Source organism: Ochotona princeps, chromosome 15 (assembly GCF_030435755.1).
Source record: "Ochotona princeps isolate mOchPri1 chromosome 15, mOchPri1.hap1, whole genome shotgun sequence".
Lineage (NCBI taxonomy): Eukaryota > Metazoa > Chordata > Mammalia > Lagomorpha > Ochotonidae > Ochotona > Ochotona princeps.
Window position 1 is genome coordinate 33,583,704 of NC_080846.1, and position 24,493 is coordinate 33,608,196.

The 24,493-nt window shown below is 37.2% G+C and overlaps 1 protein-coding gene across 2 annotated transcripts in view; it reads left to right on the plus strand.

Annotated features, from left to right (window-relative positions):
* PTPRQ (protein tyrosine phosphatase receptor type Q) overlaps positions 1-24,493 on the plus strand; it is a 191,777-nt gene that overhangs the window by 31,722 nt on the left and 135,562 nt on the right. For both annotated transcript variants that reach the window (XM_058673398.1, XM_058673397.1), the window contains 7 exons: positions 767-928; positions 1,024-1,203; positions 1,746-1,853; positions 1,976-2,257; positions 12,283-12,465; positions 12,816-12,917; positions 16,688-16,808. In XM_058673398.1, coding sequence (XP_058529381.1) covers positions 767-928; positions 1,024-1,203; positions 1,746-1,853; positions 1,976-2,257; positions 12,283-12,465; positions 12,816-12,917; positions 16,688-16,808 — 1,138 coding nt within the window. The remainder of the gene's footprint in view (positions 1-766; positions 929-1,023; positions 1,204-1,745; positions 1,854-1,975; positions 2,258-12,282; positions 12,466-12,815; positions 12,918-16,687; positions 16,809-24,493) is intronic.

Genomic DNA, 24,493 nt, shown 5'->3' on the forward strand with positions numbered 1-24,493 from the left:
TTGTGGGTCAATGGCTCTGTCTGTTTCTAAAAAGAAATTAAAAAGACTTGAGTGGGCAACAAAAATCTGTTAGATTTCTGGTTTTTTGAAGCATTATCTGAGAAGAATATTTTAGTTCTTTTCATTTCACATTTGTTTCATTCCAAATGAAAGGTATTCTTCTATTTATGGTGTAATTACTTTAAAACTCAGTCTTTTAATATGTATTTATTTAATTTACTGCTCATATGTCTGCTGCAAAAAAATATCAAGGCAACACTGAAAGCTAAGTGTCTCATGATTTGGCCAAATGGCTAATGAAGCACAAATTTTAAGTATACCAAAATTCTAACACTGAAAATATTTATTCACTTTATTCAAATGTATTTATGTGTCAATTATCCAAGTGTTCTTCCTTTAAAGTATTTCAAAGCTCTCATTTTTCTACTATTTAACCTGGACTTGGTTTTTTATACAATTTTTTGTCTTTGTTTTCAGAAAAAGGGTCCTAGCCAAAGTCTTTTTGAAATTTACATTTTCTGAAAACACTAATCTTATATTCTGCAGTATTATAAATCATCTCACAAAACTATATAGGGAGGCATTAAATGTTTATAAATATTGATGGGTATTCGTTTCTGTTTAACTTTAATTAAACATCTTTAATATGCACATATATGTAGAAAGAATGACATAATATAGAGTCATGATTGAGATTTCACTGTGTGAACAAATATAATTTTGGTTGTGAAGACAAACACCTTTTTTCTTAACTGATTTCAAATAGTGACCACAAGGAATCAGTATATCACTGACATTTCTGCTGAACAGCTGTCTTACATTATCAGGAGGCTTGCACCTTTCACTGAATACATGATTACTGTATCTGCTTTCACCATCATGGGAGAAGGACCACCAACGGTTCTCAGTGTTAGGACACATGAGCAAGGTAAGAATGTATCCCCTCTGAAACAATTACCTACCAGTGCTGTTCTTGTTTTACTGTTGTTGTACTCACATTAATCACTCATTCTTCTTTTCAAGTGCCAAGCTCCATTCAAACTATAAGCTATAAAAATATTAGTTCTTCATCTATTTTGTTGTATTGGGATCCTCCAGAATATCCCAATGGAAAAATAACTCATTATACAATTTATGCCATGGAACTGGATACAAACCGAGCATTCCAGATGACAACTGTAGATAACAGTTTTCTCATAACAGGTGAACAGAGAGCTTGATTTTTGTTTTATGCATTCTTGTTCTGTTGGAAAATATTCCAGATTTGTTATTCTGTGCTGTTGTGCATCTGTATGAAATAGCTGCAGAAAAAATAGCTTGACTGTGTTCTTTATGCACAAGGAAATTTAAAGCATCCTAAGTTCAGTAGAAATTTTCTTAACCAGGGAATATTATATCTGGCGTATCAAAGTACCTCATTGTTGAAGGCTTGGATGAAAGACTGTGAAATTCAGCCAAATGAAGTAACTGCTGTGCTATTTGTGCCAACTCACCTATATCCATTGCCAATGTGCCAAAAATTAGTTTTCAATTTTGAAATGTTGCCTTAATATTGCAGGAAATGTATCCAACATTATCAACGTGGAATGATCTTCAACTCAAATGAATTTAGGGATATGGTGGTTACTTGGAAGCTGATTTAGATAACCATTTCCCGATAATTATTTTCATTAGCCCCTATGTTAGATGACATTAATACAAGAATGATATTTTAAGTACTTTAAGTTGCTTGTTGTCCTTCATAGGATTAAAAAAGTATACAAAATACAAAATGAGAGTAGCTGCATCAACACAGGTTGGAGAAAGTTCTTTGTCTGAAGAAAACGATGTATTCATCAGAACTCCAGAAGATGGTAAGGAATGTCAGATGCGATTTTAATGAAATGGAAGTGGTGTGCTATGTGTTGATTGTGTCTATCGCAGGCACAGTCTGTGGCAGGGTACAGGTGCTTCAAATTCCGTTTTCTTTGTTCAGAGCCAGAATCGTCTCCTCGAGATGTTGAGGTAGTTGATGTAACTGCAACTGAAATAAGGCTGAAGTGGTCACCCCCAGAAAAACCCAATGGGATTATTATTGCATATGAAGTGCTTTATGGAAATATGGATACTTTGTTTATGAAGAACACCTCAACAACAAACATAATTTTAAGAGACTTAAAGCCTTACACCCTCTACAATGTCTCTGTGAGGTCATATACTAGGCTTGGTCATGGCCATCAGCTGTCTTCATCCCTCTCTGTAAGGACTGCTGAGACTGGTAAGCTTGGTGCATTTATTTATTTAATAATACAAAATGATATAGTAAGCATGGGTGACAATAGTGATTATTTATATGCATATATGTGATTATATATATTTATATAGTTTATATATATAAAAACCTAAAATCTCTCAATCTGTTGTATAATCCAGAATTCTTTTCTTTCTGACAAATGTTTGAGGAAAAACTTATATGATTTTTAAAAGTGTGATTTATACAAAATGGGACTCCAAATAAAAAACTATCAATACATTTGCAAAGGCAAGATCTTGAGAAACCAAACATTCTTTGAGGGCACTTGGAAATTTTGCATTGAATACCTGTTTGCTTTCAAATTAGGAACAGGCACTGTGGTACCCACAGAAAGATATTCCTACCTTATGAGAGCAATGAAGAATTATAGCAAAAGATGATATCCTGGGAAGGCTCAGGAAATGGCATTAGCCTGGACTTTTTTGTTTAATTTTATTTATTTAAAAGGCAGAGTAATCTGCTGTTTAACACCCAAAACGGATGCAGTAGGTGGGACTTGGCCGTGATGAAGCTGGGAGCCTGGAACTCTGAGTCTCCTGTGTGGTAGCAGGAGCTTAAGGACTTGAGTCATCTGCTGGTCTTGCATTAGCACATTAGCAGCACACCTGGTCAGAAGCAGAGCAGTCAGGACTCAAACCAGCACTCAAATACGTGACACTGGTGTTACGGAACAAACCCATTGTGTAAAAGCACAATCAACAGATCTGGGTCTTTTCACAAAATTTAATTTGGGAGCAGAAAGAGAGGATGAGGGAGAGGAGGACAGAGGGATGGATGGATGGAGGGACAGTGAATGAAAGAATGAATGAGAATGAATTGCTCCCATCCATGAGTTCAGTACTGTAAAGCCTGTAATGATCATGTCTGTGCCAGGGCTGAAGTTGGGCTTAGGAACTCGGTTGAGGTCTCTCTTATGAGTAGAAAGAACCTGACTGCCTGAGCCATCCCTTGCTCCCAAGATAGGTTTTTCAGAAATTTGGAATCAGGAGCTGAGCTGGGATGCAGGAGTATTAAGCCATGGTTTAACTTCTAGATAAACTCCCCACCTCAGGTTCTCTGATTTAGGATGCAGATAAAGAAGCAGTTGTGTAACTGGTTGGCCTGGATTTCGGTGAGCAGAGTGAAACTGGCAGTACATTGTTGTAAAGGTTGTTGAGTGGATTGTGAAGTGATGGCCCATGCTGAGGGAGAATACTAACAAGAATTTGTCTCTTCAGTGATGGTGAGACAAGTAGTACAAACCAAGGTTTGAGAGTATTTCAAAAGTTTTTGTACAATGGAATTAAAGAATAAGTTGATTTTAGTGCCAAGAAGTTTTGATGTTCATGTATAGTTTTGTTCAATGCACATTTCTGTAACCTTTTTAAAGATTCTTAATATTTTATCTAATATCACAGTTTATAATCATGTTTGTTGTGTAACTATTAGGAATATTCTGCAATGTAAAGTAAAAATTGAGAACCAAATGTAAGAGTAATGTTTTATCCACGCATTAAAAAAAGTATTAAGTACTTATTTATTGACTGGCCACTGGATGAATGGCATGAAATTGCAGTTTTTATAGTTTATAAGCAGCCAGCATCAGCAACTTTGTATTGCTTAGCCAGAGTTTATGTGATGTCCTTTTCTTGACCTTGAGGATGTAGAAAGCTAGTGAAGCAGCTTATCTTTGAGGAAAAGCATCCACTTGAGACTGTGCACCGAAACTAATACAATGAAATGACATGAAAGTGCCCATAAAGAATGATGATGTTGTAATTGAAGAAATGAGAGAGTGATAAAAGCAGAATTTAGTAGTATCGGATATTCACTTTGTAGTTAAGCTTAATTGGTATTAAACTGTACATTAATGTATTTCATAGTTTTTACGGATATGGCACCTAAAGTCAGTATTTTTGTGAAAAGTATTTGCTCTTTAGTGACTTTATTTTTTTTTAAAAAATGCTTCATTTATGTAAAAAGAACAAATTTTGTGTTTCATATATACACTTTTTTATTATTAATTACATTGCCTTATGTGACACAGTTTCATAGGCTCTGGGATTCCCCTGACCCCTCCCCGTATCCTCCCCCCATGGTGGATTCCTCCACCTTGTTGCAGTGTTACAGTTCAAATTCCGTCAAGAGTCTTTCATTGTAAGCATATACCAAGCCATATATACACTTTTAAGAGCATAACAGCATTTCCTATGCTCCTCTCCTTCCCTGGGTCCCACCATCACTTCTTATTTTTGTTTTAATGTTTACAATGACATACTTTCAATCTGCAGTATAATCACAAGCTTAACCCTCTGCCAAATAAATAATTGTATAGATAGTAAATGTAAAAACTGCTGTTCCTCAATAATGGAATCTCAAAATGTCAATTTTACTCACACACATGACATTTTTTGCATTCCTGCCATGAGGCCACTATCACCTTAATTCCCAAACAAGAAGATATAACAGAGAATGACAACTATAAACCAGCGTCGCTATTGGACAGATGACTCAGCTTTATTTCAGACCAGGAAATGAAATGAAATAAACCCATTTTGAACACATGCTAAGTGTCATGCTTTTAAGAGTTGCCACATATTTTGCCTTTTTCACTGTAAAATTCTTCAGTGATTATCTTCATTGTCTACTCAAACTTGAGGCACTGAGAGGTGTATTCTTTCAACATGTATTTACAAGGTGCTAACCCTACTGGAGATATAGCAGTGCAGAAAAACTTGATTCCTGGTATTTTGTATTATTGTTGTCCAGTTGCTTGAGGATACTTAGGTAAGTCTGAACTCAAGCACATTTGCCTGTACAGCCAATCTCTCTTTAAAGGTATGTTACGTCAGTAAAGTTGGTGAGTTATATAACATGCCTAAGGTCTTTCAGTTCACTGTTTCAGTGATACTTTGTTTCCGGGATATGCTCAATATGAGGAAGAATATGTACTAGCTTTCAAAAAAGAAAACAATCTTTCAAAGATCCTGTTGCAACATTACAGTATCAGCATATTCATGAACGATTGCATGATTATCAACCACTATACTCTATTAGTGGCCCTAGCATCAGGAAGATCCTATTTTAACAATGAATTACACAACGATTTTTTTTCTAGTATTCATTTGCAAATAATCTTATACCTAGTTTTGAAAAAATAAATTTAATTTCTGTTTCATTATCTGTTGTACAACTAAGGCTAGAATAATACTACTTCTGATTATAATAATTTGATATGTAACTTAAAATGAGAATTTTAGTTTTGGAAATTGTTTCATAGAGATGCTCGTTGATCATGCAAGGAATTTTCAAATTTGTTTAAGACTTACAAGCCATTGTTGATGACAGGTGAAGTTGGAGTTTAACTTTTGGCCTCCTGATGTCCATTTCAGGGCTGGATCACCAAGCCCCGAACTATCCAGGAAAATTAAACGGGGAAGAACTTGCCCTATATCTTGCCAGGTCACCTCTTGAGGTGAAAATTGTCAGGTTATCTTGACACTGAAACCAGAATCCTGCCAGTACTGAATTCAGTGTTCCCCCCTGCAAGCTCTTTCAGTTCCAGGTGGGATTTGTCTGAAAGTCTGTGTATTTGCCGTCTGGGAGGAAATGGTAGACAATGAAGTCTACATCAGTGGCTTTCCAGATCCTCTTTGATGCTGTTAAGTAATCAAGTTTAATTTCTTTGCTAAGAGGGAAGTCAGAATTTTAAACTGAGCTTCAAGGTGTCATTTGAAGTGGAATGGACTCAAGAACAATTCTTTGTGTCTATCCAGCATTCAATAATCATAGCAAATATAAATATATCCAAAATTATTCAATACCATCTCTTATTTAGAAAGTGAAAGTTCCTTGCAAGTTAAATATTCTTGTGTTAAAAGATCAGACCTGTTGCGTGCTTTTTATGTGAGTATTGTTCAGTGTAGGTGTTTGCATTTGTTTCAATCATAGGATACACAGCTTATAAACAAACTTAAGGCAAGCTTTGTTTTTTTAGGTGTAGGAATCATAAATGTAACTGTAAGAACTTACGTTGGTTCAAATTATCCTTTTGCATAATCTTTCCTTTTAAAGATATCTTTCTTTAAATTTATCCTTTAAGCAACTATAACAAACATTTTTGATTTTAGAACCATAAGTGGATAGTAAGTTAAATGTTTCTTAAATATTAAATAATATTTTATACATTTATTTGTATTTCCAAATAGTGTTAGCTTGTCTACAGATGCTAAACCATGTATGCGATACAAAAATCTTTGAGCATACTAAAGGTAACATCTGTTTTTAATATCATCATGAACTACATTATTTCTTTTATTGTTAGAGTTTAGATTTATCTTATTTCAACTGATTACAATAATTTTTCATTCACAAGAGATCCCCTTTATAGAAACTGCTATGACTAGAAACACTCCTTATACTAATTTAGAAATTTCTAAGTGCATTCTCACTCTTGAAAATCAGTGAGTCATCAAGTTTTTCTTGCTTTAGTGGCCCAAAGCTTTAGTACTGGTATGTCCTAATGATAAATGAATAAAATTGCCAAGATCATTATCCAGGGAATATAGATGCATGCTTATATCCTGGCTACCATAGGTGGTAGACAAGCAATATGAGACACAATTTAAATTCCAGTAAGTGGGACCTGGCATGATAACCTAGTGGCTAAAGTCCTAGCCTTGTATGCAGGATCCCATAGGGACAGTAGAAGACAGCCCAAAGCCTTGACCCTCTCCATGGGAGACTGGGGGGAGGTCACTGGCTGCTGGCTTCAGGTCAGTTTAGTTTCTGGCTTAGCTCCAGTCATTGCAGAGAGAAGATCTTTCTCACTGTAGCTCCTTATCTCTATATATCTGGCTTTATAATAAAAATAAATAAAAATCTTTTAAAAAGTTTTTTTCCAAAATTACAAAATATACTGTCATAAAAGTTAACCTTACCTTTGCTAATTCCTTTTTCCCATTGTAACCTAAGAATATTTCAATCCAACCTTATTTGATTTTTCTCCCTTGTTTTCAATGTACTCTGTCACATTAACTATATTTGTTCTTTGGCTAACAGGTACACACACACACAGAGCATATAGGTGAAAAAAAATCCATATGAGATTATAATTTTAAGTGATATTGGTCAGTATGAAGTAATGTTTATTCTGCTATTTCACCGATTTCTAAATTTTATTTCTCTAATTTTCTTGTTAGTATTATATATTTTTTAAAAGATTTTATTGTTATTGGAAAGCCGGATATACAGAGAGGAGGAGAGACAGAGAGGAAGATCTTCCATCCGATGTTTCACTCCCCAAGAGAGCCACAACGGGCCGGTACGCGCCGATCTGATGCCAGGACCAGGAACCTCTTCCAGGTCTCCCACACGGGTGCAGGGTCCCAAAGCCTTGGGCCATCCTCGACTGCTTTCCCAGGCCACAAGCAGGGAGCTGGATGGGAAGTGGAGCTGCCGGGATTAGAACTGGCGCCCATATGGGATCCCGGGGCTTTCAAGGTGAGGACTTTAGCCACTAGGCCACGCCGCCGGGCCCTGTTAGTATTATATTTAAATATGTTGAATTGTTAGTGTATTTAGAATAGTAAATGTAAAAAGTTTATTTCCTTTTTCAACAGAAAAGCTAACAACAAAACTCTATAATGACAGTAAAATACGTATGTATTTGACTTTTAAATTATTTTTTATAACTTCCCCAATTTGGTCATCAGTGTTATTGTTCTGTGCAGGTATTTAAAAAAAAAAACCTTTGTCTTGACAACTATAGTTTTTGAATATTCATCTAAAGTGAACTACATGATATTTTATTTTAAAGAGTGTATTGGTGGTATATTCTCAGTTTTAGTAATATGAGTATGAATTTATTTTACTACTGCTGATGTGTCTGGGTATGAAATAACATTTGTTTTTGTTAATGATGATTATTGATAAGATTGCCATTCCTATTTGGAAGATATACCTGCTTTATGATGATGCTAGCATCTTCTCTTTTATATTAGTTTTCTTAATGATTTGACTATGATATTTTTAAAAATTCCTGCTTTGAAAATTATTGATATCTTTTAAGCTTGGCATTTTTAAAGTTGAATCAGTTCAGCCACCCATTATCCCTTAAAATATTTTCTTTATTTCTACTATTTCAGTATATAATCTATGTCTCATAACAGCCCCTATATATCTTTCAAATTTTTTCCCTTGAGTTATGTTCAGGATAACTTCTTTAACATTACCCTCTTTCCCACTAAATGCCCTTTTCATTTCTGTCTAATCTGCTCATTAAAAACATCAACACAATTTTCACTTCTGTTTTAGGAAGCCTCTCTGGTTCTCTTTCAGACTTGTTTGGTTGTATATTTATCATTGATTAAAGACTTTTCTGTTCTCTTTTTTTAGAAGTTTGATTTCTTCAAATATTTAAAAATTTGTGTTTTTATTTTTATTTTTTGGTTATTTCAGCATCTAAAGTTATTGATGTTTAGTTGCTTCTGTGTGTGTAAATGTGGATATTCGTGGTTTTATTTTTCCTTTTTCTTTGGCATTCACTATTGGCATCATGATTTGTTTATGTGGTTAGTGATTTTTATCAGTGAGCTCTTACTTCTTGAAACTTTATCTGTGAGAAATTTGTGTCCTTTGATCTAAAGTTGATTTCTACCAGAGAGAATTAGTATTTACTCCTTACAGTTGCTTTGAGCAGTAGTCACTCAGGACTACAGTTTAATTTTAATTTTGAAGTAGGTGTCTCAGCAGGTGTACTGATATTATGGATTTAGGCTAATGTCCTCATAAGACAGGCTTGGAATTCCAAAACAGTGAGGTTTAACTTTCCTTTCCATCTGTGTGCTCAGTGAAATGGGAGAACAGTTTCTTTTCTGTGTGGTAGGTTTATTTCTAACACTCGGCTCTCTGAGAATGAATGCATTGTATCACACAAGTCTGAAAGTTGCAACACAAGTGGAATTCCCTGGTACCTGCACAGTTCAGAATGCCCCGTAAAAACATTGTAGCTCTGGTTGAAGTTGCATCCTTTGGGGCCCCAGCTCTTTTTCTGCGAGTGTTCCTCAACATCCAACTACCAATGGATTTGTATTTCTCTATTTCTCTATAAAGATTATAAGAAGGAAGTACCCTTTAGCTATTCAAAAATAAAAAATCCTGTTTTCTACAACAAAGTGGATCCACTTGAAGACAATTACACTTAAATGAAATAAGTCATTCCAAAAGACAAATATAGTATGTTTTCACTGATATGTCATAGCTAATGAAGAATACACAATTATGTAATGTACATGAGTGAAAATGAAATTTTGCTATTTGGTTATTGTTTATTGTCCTTGACTATATTCCTATAATAGTGATTTGTTAAAATACTTGGAACTTACAACATTCTTTATGCAGTGGAGGGGTAAGCTTGTAATTATAAAGTAAATAGAATATATACCATTGTAAAAATTGAAAAAAAATATTGAGGAAGAAAGTAGGAGGGAGGAAGGGGAAATAATACGACAATTTGTTTTTGACAACCATAGTAATGATCCCTGAAAGTATAGTCTTAATTATCTTTGTTTTTAAAACAGAATATGCAAGCCAGCCAGGAAAAACCACTGTTCCTGCTAGGACAGGAGGTGAACTGAGTAGGGTTGGCTCAAGAACCCCCTGGCAAGCGCAAAATCTTGCATTGGGACGGGTTCTGATGGAGGAGCCTGGGCAACTCCTCTGGCAGGACACAGTCCCTGCAGGTAAGCGCAAGAAGCATGATAGGAAACAGCCCAGAATAGGCCATGGAAAGTTTCCCACTGGCATACATTCGGCATAGGTCAGGAGCAGACCAGGCTGAATCAGTTCATGTCAACCACTGGCAAATCCGATCACCAGAACAGAGTGTGGGATGGGCCGGGTTTGGTTGTGACACAACCAGTACACATTATGGAATGCCAGGGCGTGACTGCCTGTACTGGATGTGAATGCAGCACCCATCCAGCACACATGAGATCCAGGAAGGGAGGGGCAGAGCTGGCGGGGGGATTAAGGGGCTGGTCCCCTCACCAGTCAGCTACTCCCACTGGAGAGTTTTGGCTGGGATAGAGACAGACCCGACCAAGCAAGGCTATAACACCTGTGCGCTGCATGTGGACTAGATCAGGGCCGCAGCATCAGCTGGCAGAAGCTGGCACTGGGGACTAATTCTGTCGAGTCAAATCTCAGGACCACCTAAAGAGTGCATAAACCGGGACAGAGAGACCTGGGAGGGAAAAGTGGGTTCCCCCTTCTTGGGTCACTATTCCCGTGGGAGGGCATGAAAACTAGGATGGGGGCTGGGATGGCTAGATAGAGAGGCACTCAACAACATCTGGGAGGGCTGGATGGTTGAGTTGGTTAGATAGAACTAAGCTTTAATACCCATTGACAAGTACCAGAGCCAAATGGGATGGGGGACAGACTGGCCTTCTGCTACACATACTGGCAAACCAGGGTAGGGGGCAGGCTTGGTGGGGCTTATTGTGGGTCGCCCCTACTAGGCTGCAGCTCCCACTGGTTGATGTAAGGGCCGAACCAGACTGGACTGCAACACCCATTGGTTCCAGTGCAACTCGGGACTGAAAACAGAACCAACCCAGCAATTGCAACCACCAGCTGATCGGGGTGATGGACTGTGCCGGGCCCTGTGCTTGCTAGAACATACAAGAAACTAATCTGGGAATACCTCAAGGTATCTTTGGAGATCTCCCCAATCGAACTGCTGGACTCAGAACTCTAACCAAGAAAAGACAGAAGACAGAACAGGACAATCATTCATCTCAGCTATATGTTGGCAGCAAATTATGGGGCAAACGGAGACTTTATGATGGACCATATCAATTGGTGGACGACCTCATCGAGCGAAACTGGCAGCGATTCATAACTGCAGAACTATTAACACCACTCGAGCACATATCTCAGAGCATGCCCCACATCCGGGACTTGGGGTGGGCGGGAAACCGGGTGGGGCTTCTCCCTCAATATCCCCCTTTACCTCAGATACGTGATGGAAACAATATGGACATAATAGCATTACCCACTTTCCTATCCCCCTAAACCTTTTTTTTTTCCTTCTTTTTCCTTTAACTGTAATTAACTATGTAAAGATTGTCAACAACAATACAATAAAAAGAAAAAAAATTAAAAAAAAAAAAAGAAATAAAAAAAAAAAAACAGAATATGCAAAGTACATGAAGTTAAAAGAAATACCAGGTTACCAGAACTAAACAAAACTGTCTAAGGCAACTTGGCTTTAGTATCATACTTTTGCATCTTGTTTTTATTTTTCAGTTATATTCACTTTTTGGGGCCACCTGGGATTTCTCATTTTGTTTTCAGCTCTATGGTTTCTTAAATTTTTTTTAATGTTTTATAGAAGTTTAGCTACTTTAAGAAAGATCAGTTTAGGCTATATTTTCAACTTTTTTTTTCCAGGATTGAAATTCCACATACAGTTTGTATATTTGAATAGACAGAAAAATGCCATTGACATGGGGAAAGCTGGTATTTTAAGTGATGATATCTTGTCCTTAGGAAATAGTTTTGCTGCCAGGTTGTAACCTGCAATCTCGTTTCTTAGAGGCGTTCTTCTTCACCTTGCCATTGATATTTCTGTAGGATACAACTCTCCTCTCAACATTTTCAACTGGTTTTTTATAATGAGGAATAAATTTTAAGTGTTTTGAATTGTTTTTCTTGCATTTATATGCTATGCTACACAACACAATTACAGTCTCAAGTCCTTTAATAAAACTATCATTGTATAAATGCTATTTTTCAGAATCAAATGCTACTTTTTTATTAAATGTTATCATGTATAGTTGTAAGTAGAACAGTTTGTCTACACTCTACTCTGTTTAGCATGTTTGTTCTACCCGTATTCCAAATAGCATATATGTAAGTGGGCTACTGTACTTGGATGAGAATTTCAGCAGCATTGATTTTTAGGATGAAGTTGTTCTATGATTTTATATTTCTGCTTTCTCTAGTGCCTGATAGTGCACCAGAAAACATTACTTACAAAAATATTTCTTCTGGAGAGATTGAGCTATCATTTCTTCCTCCGAGTAGTCCCAATGGGATCATAGAAAAGTACACGATTTATCTGAAAAGAAACAACGGAAATGAGGAAAGGACTATAAATGCGACTTCTTTGACCCAAATCATTACAGGTGAGGGAGCAAATATAAAGCTAATATTCACATTTATTTGGACATTGTGGCTACAAAATATTAGCTTAATGTTGTCACTGGTTTGAGGTTATTTCCAGTGGGATATGCCTATTGTGTTATTTTAATTTAAGCTGAGAATTTACTCTACCTTAGTTGATTTCCATCTTACCTGATAGTATTAGGAAGTTACTGTTGCCAAAGGGCCCATTTTCATGAGTTTTATGGATTATTTCATTAGTTTTATGAACAACTTTTGGGAAGATTATTGAATTGAGAACCATTTCATACTTTGTTTTTAGAACTTTCTTAAGGATGTTCTGTGTCACCTGATCTATTGTGTCTGTATATAGGGCTGAAGAAATATACCCAATATATGATTGAGGTGTCTGCTAGTACACTTAAAGGTGAAGGAGTTCGGAGTGCACCAATAAGTATACTCACTGAGGAAGATGGTAAGTACAATGGGCCATGCTCATATAATTTGATTCCATAAAACCTGAGTAACACATTTCTGTAAGTTTGGGTAACAGTCACATACCATGTCAACATCAAGTGGACTTTATTATCACAATGAGAAATAAGCTAGTAAAATGAGGTTTACAGTCAATGAAATCAAGTCATCAGGAAGAAAGTGCTTTTATCACTTCTGAATTCATTAGTACTTTGTTAAGTTTTTCTGTGTGAATTTTTAAGGCAGATATTGAGTTTGAGTAGTTGGAATAGGCTCCTTGTCCTCAGAGAACTTATTGTTTTATAGAAGATGATCTAATTTAATGTGTTACAGCTTTGTTTTTTAGTTTTACAGTCATAATAGAAATCTGTATTAGTTTTTGAGTAGATTTTATTTGTCACTTTTCAATATATTTTATAGTATTATGATTATCTTCTTAATGAATCCAGACTATTTTCCAGGTTCCTTAACCAACCAACATGCCATTCCTGATTATTAATGGTTTTCATATTGAATATCTAAACAGGCTTTTTCTTAATTTGAATGAAATCAATTTTACAACTGAAGCCAATTTACCTTGATAACTTGCCATTTAAAGGCATGATTGTGCTCAAAAAATGATTTCTGAGAGATATATTGATGATTCAGATTTGCACTTATATTTCATATATGCTATATTTTGAATGAATTTTTTGTTTTCAAATGAAATTTCCTTTGCCATTAAGAGATAGATGTATTTTAAATGTTTGTGGGTTATTGTTTTTTATGTTTTATTTGATTGGCTAAGAAGGCAGAGAGAGAGAAATGGGGAGGGAGTGAGGGAGGGAGACAGAGAGAGAGAGAGAGAGAGAGAAGCATTCCAGGTACTGATTCATCATCCACATGTTACAATCCTGAAACTCATTCCAGGTCTCTAACATGAGTGACTGGTACCCAAGTTCTGCCTGGAGAGATTGAAGTTAGCAGGGAGCTGAAATGGGAAAAGAATTTGGGCTTTAAGCTAGGTGTCTAAAGCAGCAAGTGTCTTAACCATTGTGCAAATTGCCTCCCAGAGCTCTTCTTATCTTTGTCCAATCTCTTTCAAGTTTCCCTGTGTTCTAAGTGTGATACAGCCATGGATTAGTCTTAACCATTGTCTCTACTTACTACGCATACTTCTCCAAGAAAATTTAACCTGTCTGACTTAAAAAACAAAACAAAACAAAACAAAACAAACTGTCTTTACTTCTGAAGTTAAAATTAATAGTTTCTGATGGGTCAATATATAAAGTCTAGGCAAGAAGGATAGGTGTCCTTTAAATTTATATGATACTCGAGTATTAAGTCATTTTAGCAATGTCCTGGCAACAGCACCCACTTTTAAATTTCAATTTCATCAAATATCCTGATGGTGATAATTTGAGATTTTAAATGAGAGACTCAAACATGTAGTAAATATACCCGTACATTTTAAGCAGCTAGAGGTTTTACTACTCAACAGTCCCACATTGTGCAAATTCATCTGAATCACCTGGGCTGATAAAAATAGAGTATTCAGATAAATTTTATTTGGGCCCAGCCGTATGGCTCAAAAGCCAAATCCTCACTTTGCAGACAGCAAGATACCACATGGGCACTGATTCATGCCCCAGCCGCTCCCCTTCCTATCCAGCTTCCTGCTTGTGGTCTGTGTTGGGGGATGGTGGGCAGTGGAGCTCAGGTTCTTTGAACCCTGGACCCATGTGAGAGACCTGGTAGAGTCTCCTGGCTCCTGGTTTTGGATCAGTTCAGCTCCAGCTGTTGCAGCCATTTAGGTAGCGAATCAGCAGATGAAGGATCTTTGTCTCTCCTCTATAAATATGATCTACCTTTCCCATAAAAATAAATTTAGTTTTGTTTATGAAAATACAGACCTATTCACAGAGCAAAGTGAGCATGGATAAAGGCCTGAGAGAGTTTGCCTTATTGCGTTTTCAGAGCTAACTGCTTGCCTTCTTGGAGCTTACACATTAATGGGAGACACCTACATTTGAAAAATGTGTAAACCACAATTATTTTTAATAGTTTGAACTAACCAATGAAAGTGTTTGCAAGAGTCCTACAACGACAAGAGAGGGATGCAAGCTGCCCTGGGGCATTAAGGAATGTGTGGCTGTAGAAGTAGCTGTGACCTGAAGGAAGATGGCTGAGGAGGTAGGAAAGGAAAGATAACACCAGGAAAGGGTGTGTGAGTTTCATGAAGATCCTTCTCACCTACGCTCGTATACTCCGGCATAACTGAGTTGCGACTGCTTTTCTAACTCCATTTGTGTTAGAATTCAAATGTCAAAATTTGACTAGGCAGCTACTGTAGTTCTGCAATCTTTATTTTGGATAGGCTTAAATCATGTTATAGAACAGACGTGCTTAGCTGAAATGCATTGGTTTTCAAATCAGTGCTGTTTTTGATTAAAGTTCTTTCCTTGATAATAAGCAAAAGTTAGATTTTATAAAGATGCCAGGAAAAAATATTTATAGTCTTTTGCTTTGAAAAATAAAAGGAAGTTCTCACATAGAGGTAATTCATATCTTGGGAAACAGGCATATCTGAATGATAAATGAATTCCTACAATGATCAATATTCGGTAGTACTTTTATTATAGTGCCAGTGAAAATAATAAAATGAAAATCCCAAACACAGCTGTCACCATTATTCCCAAGAACTCATCTTATAAATCTTCTTCCACTCAATAAACTTCTGAAATATTATTACTAAAAGAATAAAAATACAGACACACTTATTTACATAAATAGCTGAGATTATATGGGAATAAAAAAGAAATAGAAACAATGCTGATAACATCTCTTGCAAATTACTGTGTATGAACCACAAATAAATTAATCTTTTTCAAATATTTAGGTAAATAATCAGAATACCTGTCTGCTACCTATGAGTTCACTTTTCATATATACATTTAATAATGAGCAAAATTTTATGAGGCTACATTTTATATGAGAAACATGTACTTTAATATGAAAAATCATTTTAACATCTTAAGGCATTAATGCTATGTTCTCATAGTAGCTCGGCAATGTCATTTAAATATTTTTATCTAAATTGAACTATAAACTTAGTTTATAGCTTGCAGTAATTTTTTTACTCTTTGTTCAGTGCACAATTAATGAAGTATTGGTACTTAACTATGATAGCATAATTACAAGCAGATTCTAAATTGTTTTCTTGCTAATGTGTCGCATTGCTATTTCCTTTGTAATCCATGGAAATTTGAAGATTGGTGAACAGGTTTTGAAACTACTTTGCAACTTAATGAGGCAGCTAAAATTGGGGGAAGAGTTTTCATTTGTGAAGTCTTACATTTTTGTTGCTCTCAATGTTTTATCTTCCCACTTTTTGGATGTGTGATTTTTCATAATAAATTTTTTTTGTTTGAGGAGCTATTCTGTACATTATACTTATCCACCCCATGCAGTTTTTCTTGTTATTAAAGATAATTTACCAAGATAAACTTGGACAGTAGGTGAGTCACTGTGTCATATCCCTTGTTCGCTTTTCTCATGAAATATTCTTTTCCATTGAATCACAGAAACAGATGTTGTCACACCACCATGCAAAATCTTCCTTCATCATCTCATTTTGAAAGTAAACAATTAGTCTCTGTGTCTGTGGGGAAGTGCACTGACTGAACACGATAAATTTACCAGGAATTTTGCAGTAAAATGGTTGTGCTTCCTTTGTAACCTTTTCCTGCACATGTTTATTAAAATGCCTGATTCTATACCCTAACTTTTTAGCTCCTGATTCTCCGCCACAAGACTTCTCTGTAAAACAGTTGTCTGGTGTCACAGTGAAATTGTCATGGCAACCACCCCTGGAGCCAAATGGAATTATTCTCTATTACACAGTTTATGTCTGGTAAGAACTTTTTAAAAAAATGTTTGCTGGGGAAGTAGTTCTGAGAACAAATAATAATCTGTAACAGATTAAGAGTGCAGTTTTTTTTTAAATTTTAGAATGTAATGCTACATTAGGAACCTAATTATTGAAAAACTAGTTAATGTGCTTTTTTTAAAAGGCAAGTTTTCTTTATCATAGTGGTGCAATTACAATATATTAATATGTTTTATGCAATTGGAATGGAAGTTGGATACATGTGCTGAATTTTTGCTCTTAAATTTTAATTGTTTTATGTGAGTATAAGCATGTAATATTAAAATCTTCCAAAGTTTCATATAGATATTCTATAGTACTGTTGTTATTGTTTTTAATTTTTTTAGCTAAGTATGGATTGAACTAAAATAAATAAAGGAGGTATTTTCTCAGAAATCTGTTACGGTCAATTTTCCACTTAAAAGTAATCATGTATTGTTTATTTCTAATTACCCTCATGTGACTACCTGCTTTTTCTTTTTTATTTTTTAATCTTTTATTTATTTATTATTATTATCATTTCCATAGGCTCCTGGGATTTCCTTACCCCCTTCCCAGTCACCCCTCTACTGAGTTCCTCATATCATTACTATAGTATAGTTCTTCATACACAGTCATATGTCCATTATTGCGGTCATGGACAATGGTAGAGAATCCAGCATCCTATTGTCAAGATATAGTAACCAGTTTCATTATAAGTTCTTCTTTGTCTGGAAGTAGAGATGAATACTACATTGCACCCTCACATCTGGATATGTTAGTCTCCATTTCACAGTTACTGTACATTCCGTTAACAAAATCAACCATAGGAAGAAAAATAGAAATTTACAATGCCATGAAGTTTAACATGTTACTAGATTTGACAGTCTCCATTACACAGCTACTATACATCCCTTAAATGAAAAACCACAAAACGAACAACAGGAAGAAAAGAGAAATTAGCAATACCATGAAGTTAAATAACATGTTACTGAATGACTAATGTGTCACTGAAGAAATGTAAAAATCAAAAACCTTCTGAAGAAAATGCTACTGTATGATCTATGAGTCATTGAAGAATTTAATCAGAAGAAAGTGTTTTGAAGAGCTGAAATGAACAACAAAAACATCAATCCATGAGATATAGTTTCTGCTGATTTTTGTTGGTGAAATGTGTCTTCTGTAGGCAACAAATAAATGGGTTTGTTTTTTTTAATACAGTCTACAATCTATGGCGTTTGATTCAGTTTAAGCATTTACATTCAGGGTTAATATATATGGGTGATAATTTGGTCCTGTCATTTTACCAGTGGGTTGTTCATTGATTTAGTCTTCTGTTGTCATTTTACTGGGATGTTCTTCCCATTTGCCTTTGGTTTGGGTGGGTGCTATTCCTCTTCTCTCTCAAAAGAACATCTATAAGTATCCTTTGTAGGACAGGTTTGAAAGAGGCAAATTCGTTTAACTTTAATGTGGAAGAATTTTATTTCATTTTCAAAGACAAAAGAAAGCTTTGCTGGATATGTTATCCTGAACCGAGAGTTTTTTTTTTTTTTTAAGAATCAGGAATATGACACTCCTTCTTGCCTGTAGAGTTTCCTGTGAGAGATCTCCTGTGACTTTAATTGGTGTTCCTTTATATGTCAGTTGATTTTTTCACATGCACATTTTTTTAAGATTTTATTATTATTATTGGAAAGCCGGATATACAGAGAGGAGGAGAGACAGAGAGGAAGATCTTCCATCCGATGTTTTCACTCCCCAAGAAAGCCACAACGGGCCGGTGCGCCGATCCCATGCCAGGAGCCAGGAACCTCTTCCGGGTCTCCCATGCGGGTGTAGGGTCCCAAAGGTTTGGGCCGTCCTCCACTGTTTTCCCAGGCCACAAGCAGGGAGCTGGATGGGAAGTGGAGCTGCTGGGATTAGAACCGGCTCCCATACGGGATCCCGGGGCTTTCAAGGCAAGGACTTTAGCCGATAGGCCATGCCGCCGGGCCCCACATGCACATTTAAGGATCTTTTCCTTATGTTCAATTGAAGAGAGCTTGATGATCACGTGTCTTGGTGAATATCACTTTTGCTCAAGCCTGTTGGGAGTTCTGTGCCCCTCCTGGATGTTGTTTCCCAATTCTTTCTCTAGATTGGGGAAATTTTCCCTTATTGTTTCATTAAATATATTTGTAAAATCAGTTTCTCTTTCTGCACCTTCTGTGACTCCCATAACTCTTATATTTGGCCTTTTCATAGTGTCTTTCAATTATTGTATATTTTTTCTGGCCTGATCCAGCTCTGCTTCCAGCTTTTTGTTTGTTTCCCTTTGGTGCACTGGAAATATCTTCCAATTTTGAGATTCTTTCTTCTGCTTGCTTCATTCTATTTTGGAGACTCTCCACTGTACTTTTAATTTGCTCCACTGTATTCTTCATTTCTGATATATCAGCTTTTATTTGGTTCATTTCCAGGGTGACATATTCCTTAAATTCTTTGAGCACCTGCTTTACATGCTTCTAGTTGTTGATAGCTTTATAGTAAGTGTTTTGAATTCTGTCTCTCCCATTTTCTCGATGTCTTCCTCAGTTAACTCTGAGGTTGGCATAGGGTTTTGCTCCTTTTTGGTAATACTCATTTTGCCTTTTTCTCTTTTTTTGCTCTTGGCCATTGTACTTCTGGTTAGCAGTCTTCTCCTTGGAGCAGGTTTCTAACTGTAGTCCTGTGTCACCCACAGGTCTACAGTTCAATTTAACTTATTGCAATTGGTACATGACTCTTTGTTTGCAGTCACTTGTGCCACTCCCTCCAGTAAGTTCTAGGTCTGGGTTCTTTTATTAGATCTCCACCATGGGCTCTATAGCCCCAGCTCCTGGCTCACCACTCTACACCTCCTGTGACACTGTGCTGAGGTTGCACCATTGTCTGCAACATTTCTCCCACTTCCGGTTGGAGCAGGTCCCAGGATTAGGGAGACACCAGGTGTGCTATATAGCTAGGTTGTTGTTGGTGCTGATCTTGCCAGAACCTGTTGCCTGGTAGGTCTGATGGCCACACAGATCTATTTTGACCTGTGCAATGCTGTAGTCAGTATTATTATTCCATTTGAACTAATGCAATGCATTGAGCTCAGTGAGTTCTCATGAGCTCAGAGCATGTGCAGCTCACTGTTGTCACCTGCAGTCTTAAATTCTTTGCCACACTATAAGAAGTGGTGCCTGATGTGCCACTACTGGAGTTCTTGATGTGCTGGCCATCAAGTCTGAGGGCTACCCAGACATGTCTTGGGCGGAACCTATATAGGATGCCACGTTGATGTAGTTTGCTGAGTCAGAAATGAGTTCACTCCCAGCTCAGTGTATGCTCAGCCCTTTCCCCTTCCTTTGCCTCCTTAAACAAAATGGTGCCCAATTTGGCTCTAGGGGGTGGAGTGGGCTGTGAAATCCACTCTTTCCTCACACTGCCTGTCTGGAACCTGCTGCTCTGTCTCTGCTCCTGGTCACATCAAACAGATCAGCAGGGCGGACAGTTCTTTGGATTCACCTCCCGAGCTCCCAGTGAAAGTCCCTTCCCACCTTGTTGCTGTAGGAGTTCAGTTTGCCATTAGCTGAATGCTGCTGGAATACCAGTCCTCCAACACCACACTGTTGTTTTCGCTGCTTTCCTGTGTCTGTCAGTCTCCAGGTACCGCTCTGCTGCTGTTCTGTCATCTCCTATTTCCTGGAATGTGTCCTCTCTGTTTCATCCTGGTTAAATGTTTCTCTGTCCATTTAAATGTGACCTAACCCTATTCCGCCATCTTGATTCTTACCTGCTTGTTCTTTAATTGTGACCACAGTGTCTTTGCTGCTTCATGGGAACTCAATAGATAGAAATATTTACTTGGATTATACAAACCTTCCTAAGAGAATGTGCCACTTAGGTAACACATTTCCTGGTGGATTTTATACAATTCAACATAGAAAATGTTATGAACACCATTATAGAGTATATGCTTTTACATTTCTGTATTTCTGCTTTGGAAAGGGAATCATTGAGTGAGAAGTGGCAATACTTTAAAATCTACTTATCTGACCTAAATTAAGATCTTTATTTTCTCTCATTTCTTCTTCAAATTCTTTGCATAACATTCTTTATTGTTATGAATTTGTTATTTTTGATGTTTATATAGTTGAGAAGGATGTCTTCCCATGTGGCTCACTTCCTCGGGTGGGGATTTTTGAGGTCTGGGGGAAAGTGGGTGAGACTACTGTTTCCAAATTTTTTCCTGTGTCTGGGGGAGCAGAGGAGAGAAGAGGAGATAGCTACTCACGGCAAGCAATCTAACCACATAAGTACCCAGGGATGGGGCCCCATGTGCATCTGGGCATGTCATCCACTGCACAGGTTTCAACAGCTGAGGAAGCCCAGTTGTAATACATGCATTTCAAGGTCACACTACAGATCCTATGCCTTTTTCCCCATGGTTTCAGTTCTGAGTGCAACAGTTCAGTTGTTGGGGGTAGTCCCAGGGTAGTCCCCAAAAACCCCACCTGAAGTGACCCCAGACCTGATTACTGTGTGTGCCAGTTAGTGCAGGATCTGACTCTGTCACATGCGTCAGCCTCCACACACTGGTGGTTGTAGTCACCTGGTCAGTTCTGTTCCCAGCTCCATCTCATGCCACCACACACACCAGTGGGAAATCCAACCCAGTCACAGTGACAACCAAAAACCCATACAAATGGGGGCTGCAGCCCAGATCAGCCCAATTGACTCCACCATGCAGTCCACACTTATGCCAATGGGTGCTATTGCCTGTTTAACCAGGCCAGGCTCACCCCCAACCCTGGTTATCATGCTCACCAGTGGGAGCCTCTTGGTTATCTGCAATTGCAGTGGCCCTTTCTATGTAAGTACCCTGGAAGTCATTCCTCACCTATAACGTACTTCCTTAGTGGTTTCCCTGGGTCAATTCACAGCCACACCCCCAAAGTGGTTGACAGCAATCCCTGTGCCCGGTCTTCTGGCCATGTGGCATATGCATAACCTAGCCTGTCTGCTCAGTGTCTGCCACCAAATTGGCAGTAGTGCCCAGGCCTGGTTTCTCCTGTATTCTGTTCTTGAGAGCTATACTTTCTTGTACACTTTCTTGATTAATTTCTAGCCATTTTGTCTAGTCACAAAACAGTTTATCAGGAGAGATGTTAGTGAACAAAAAGCCATGGAAGCTCATAACTTCCCCTTTAGTACCTTATTCATCCATCCACTCATTTACTCAACAATATTTTTAAAGTACCTATGTGTCAGTGATAAGGACAGATATTATACCTCTGCCTTTGAGGAACTTCTGTTGTATATCCATGACCAAACAAAGAGAACGTCAGAGAACAGAGGGTTACTTTTGATGGGATGCTTGAGGAAGTCATTATTTAAAAAGTGGCATTGGGCTAAGAGTGGAATACCAGAAAAAGCATGACTTATCACATAATGTTGTCCAGGGAGAAATTTTCCAGGAAGAGGGAATGTCAACTGCATTAACTCTGGGAGAAACAAAGCTTGTGATTTTGGTGGCCAGAGACATGCCACTATTGCTTAGGTATGGTGAAGCAAAGGTCGTGAAATTGGGTATAGGAGATATACAAAGTTAGGAAGTAGGCCATAAGAATTTGGTTTTCATTTTAGTTGTAATGGGAGTTAGCAGAGAATTTTTTAAGTACTTTGATTTTTTTACAGAGAATGAATTTCAGGGGGCAGAAATGTAAGCAAAGAAATGAAGTAGAAGTATATTTTTACAGGCTCAGCAGTGCAAGAGAAAGGTGAGTGGTTGGAGTTACATGTTGGAAGAGTTGACAGGATTTAGAGATGATCTGTAAAGATAAGAGTAAGAAACGTCTAGGATGACCTCTTGATTTTGGATTCGAACATACCGACTCCTGGATTTTTAAGACATTTGTCAGGTTAGGAAAAAATGTAAGTGAAGCAGTTTGAAAAAGTGAAAACCTTTAACCTTCTTTGTTTTCATTTTTGTAAGACGCTTGAGGCTGGGAATTCCAGCTCCCCATTGTGGAAACTTTTTCCTCTGTGCATTGATCATTGTTTCGTTCTGAGCACCATGGCATTTTCAGTGTAATTTGGAGGCGAGAAAGAAATGCATGTGTTTATGAAGCATTTTTTGTTCTATATCTCTTTTCTTCTGTGCATTTTTGCAATGTTGATGGGAAATGTGAAGGCATTTATTTAAATAACTCATTCTTTGCTCATGTTTCCTGGTGTTGGGCCAGTCTCAATAAACTTTAGATCAACTCACATCTCAGTTCCTAATTGTTCTTGTTCTCTTATCTTTCCAGAAATGTTCCTTCTTTTTGTTCCCAAGATAGGTTGTAAATGCAGAGGCATCCTAGGGAAAATAGCTGAAGGGCTCTGGAGTCTGAATGTCATGTGTTTTCTTATCTGGCTTCTTTGGAAATCATCTGGCAGCAACCTGGAGTCATACCTTTTTGCTTGGTGATTCTTACTTTCTGTTTTACCCTTTATGTAACCTCAAGGTTTATCTAGTGCCCTTTTCTCTTAACTCATCTGTCTTGAGTCTCATGTAGCTAGATCCCTGCACTTGTAACCTGTGCCCCAACCCACAGAGTGCAGGATTTGGGAAAATGATGTTTGTTGCAGTCACTAGGTCTTCGTGTTCTTCTAGAGGTTGACATAGATGCTGCCACACTGAACAGAGTGTGAGGGTTTTCACTCTTCTCTTTCAATCGTGAGAAGGATCAAACTCTGTTTACACTAAAACAAACCTTCCTGATACAGAGCATGCCCTCTATTCATTATTCACCCTAATCCTAGGAACTCAGGAATCCCTAGTCTGACTGCCTGTATTTTTCTTCATTTTACTTTTTATTATTAATGTATTATTATTTTTTCTTAACTAATGGATTTTTTTCTTAACTAATGGATATTTTTCTTAACTAATGGATATTTTTCTGAACTATTGGATACGTCCTTTTTCCAAATAATCTTTCCATTTTATAACATGACTTTATTATGGAAGTACATTTCTCCTGTGTAGCTGTGGTCTTTCTGCTTTTTTATTTGCTGGATTTTATGTTTGCTGGTACATTAAGCCTGTGGTCATAGAGTGGATTGAAATCACTTTTCTGCAAAAGTTGAAAAAACAAAAAGGGAAGGGAAAATAAGAATTGGGGGAATGAGGAAAGGAAATATGATTATCTTAGAATTACAACTATGGAGTGCATGAAACCTGTTCTATTATTAAGAAAAATTTAAAAATATTATTCATGATTGACCCTTTGTGTATAGATTACATATATACATGTGTATGTATACATACATTATATATATATATATATAAACAAACTCATGTTTTGGTAAAGCACAACCACCAAATCTGACTAGAGGAATTGCTATCGAGTCCCCATATTGGATGTATTCAGCTGAGGTGCGGAAAGCCCATTGCTAACACAGGGTTGAAGAAATGAGTTTGAGTTTATTGAGAGAATAAAGCAGCCAAGCAACTAGGATTCAATTCTGAAGCTGTCTGACAATTAGAGATGAAGGTTGTTATAGATCACAGTTGGGACTGAGAGATGGGTGGTTAGCTTGTATCCTAGTTCCTGATGGGTGAACAGTGCTCATGGACCTCCTCCCATTAACAATATTATGTGTCCTTTGTGGGGGAATTTTGATGGAAAAATAGCATAAGA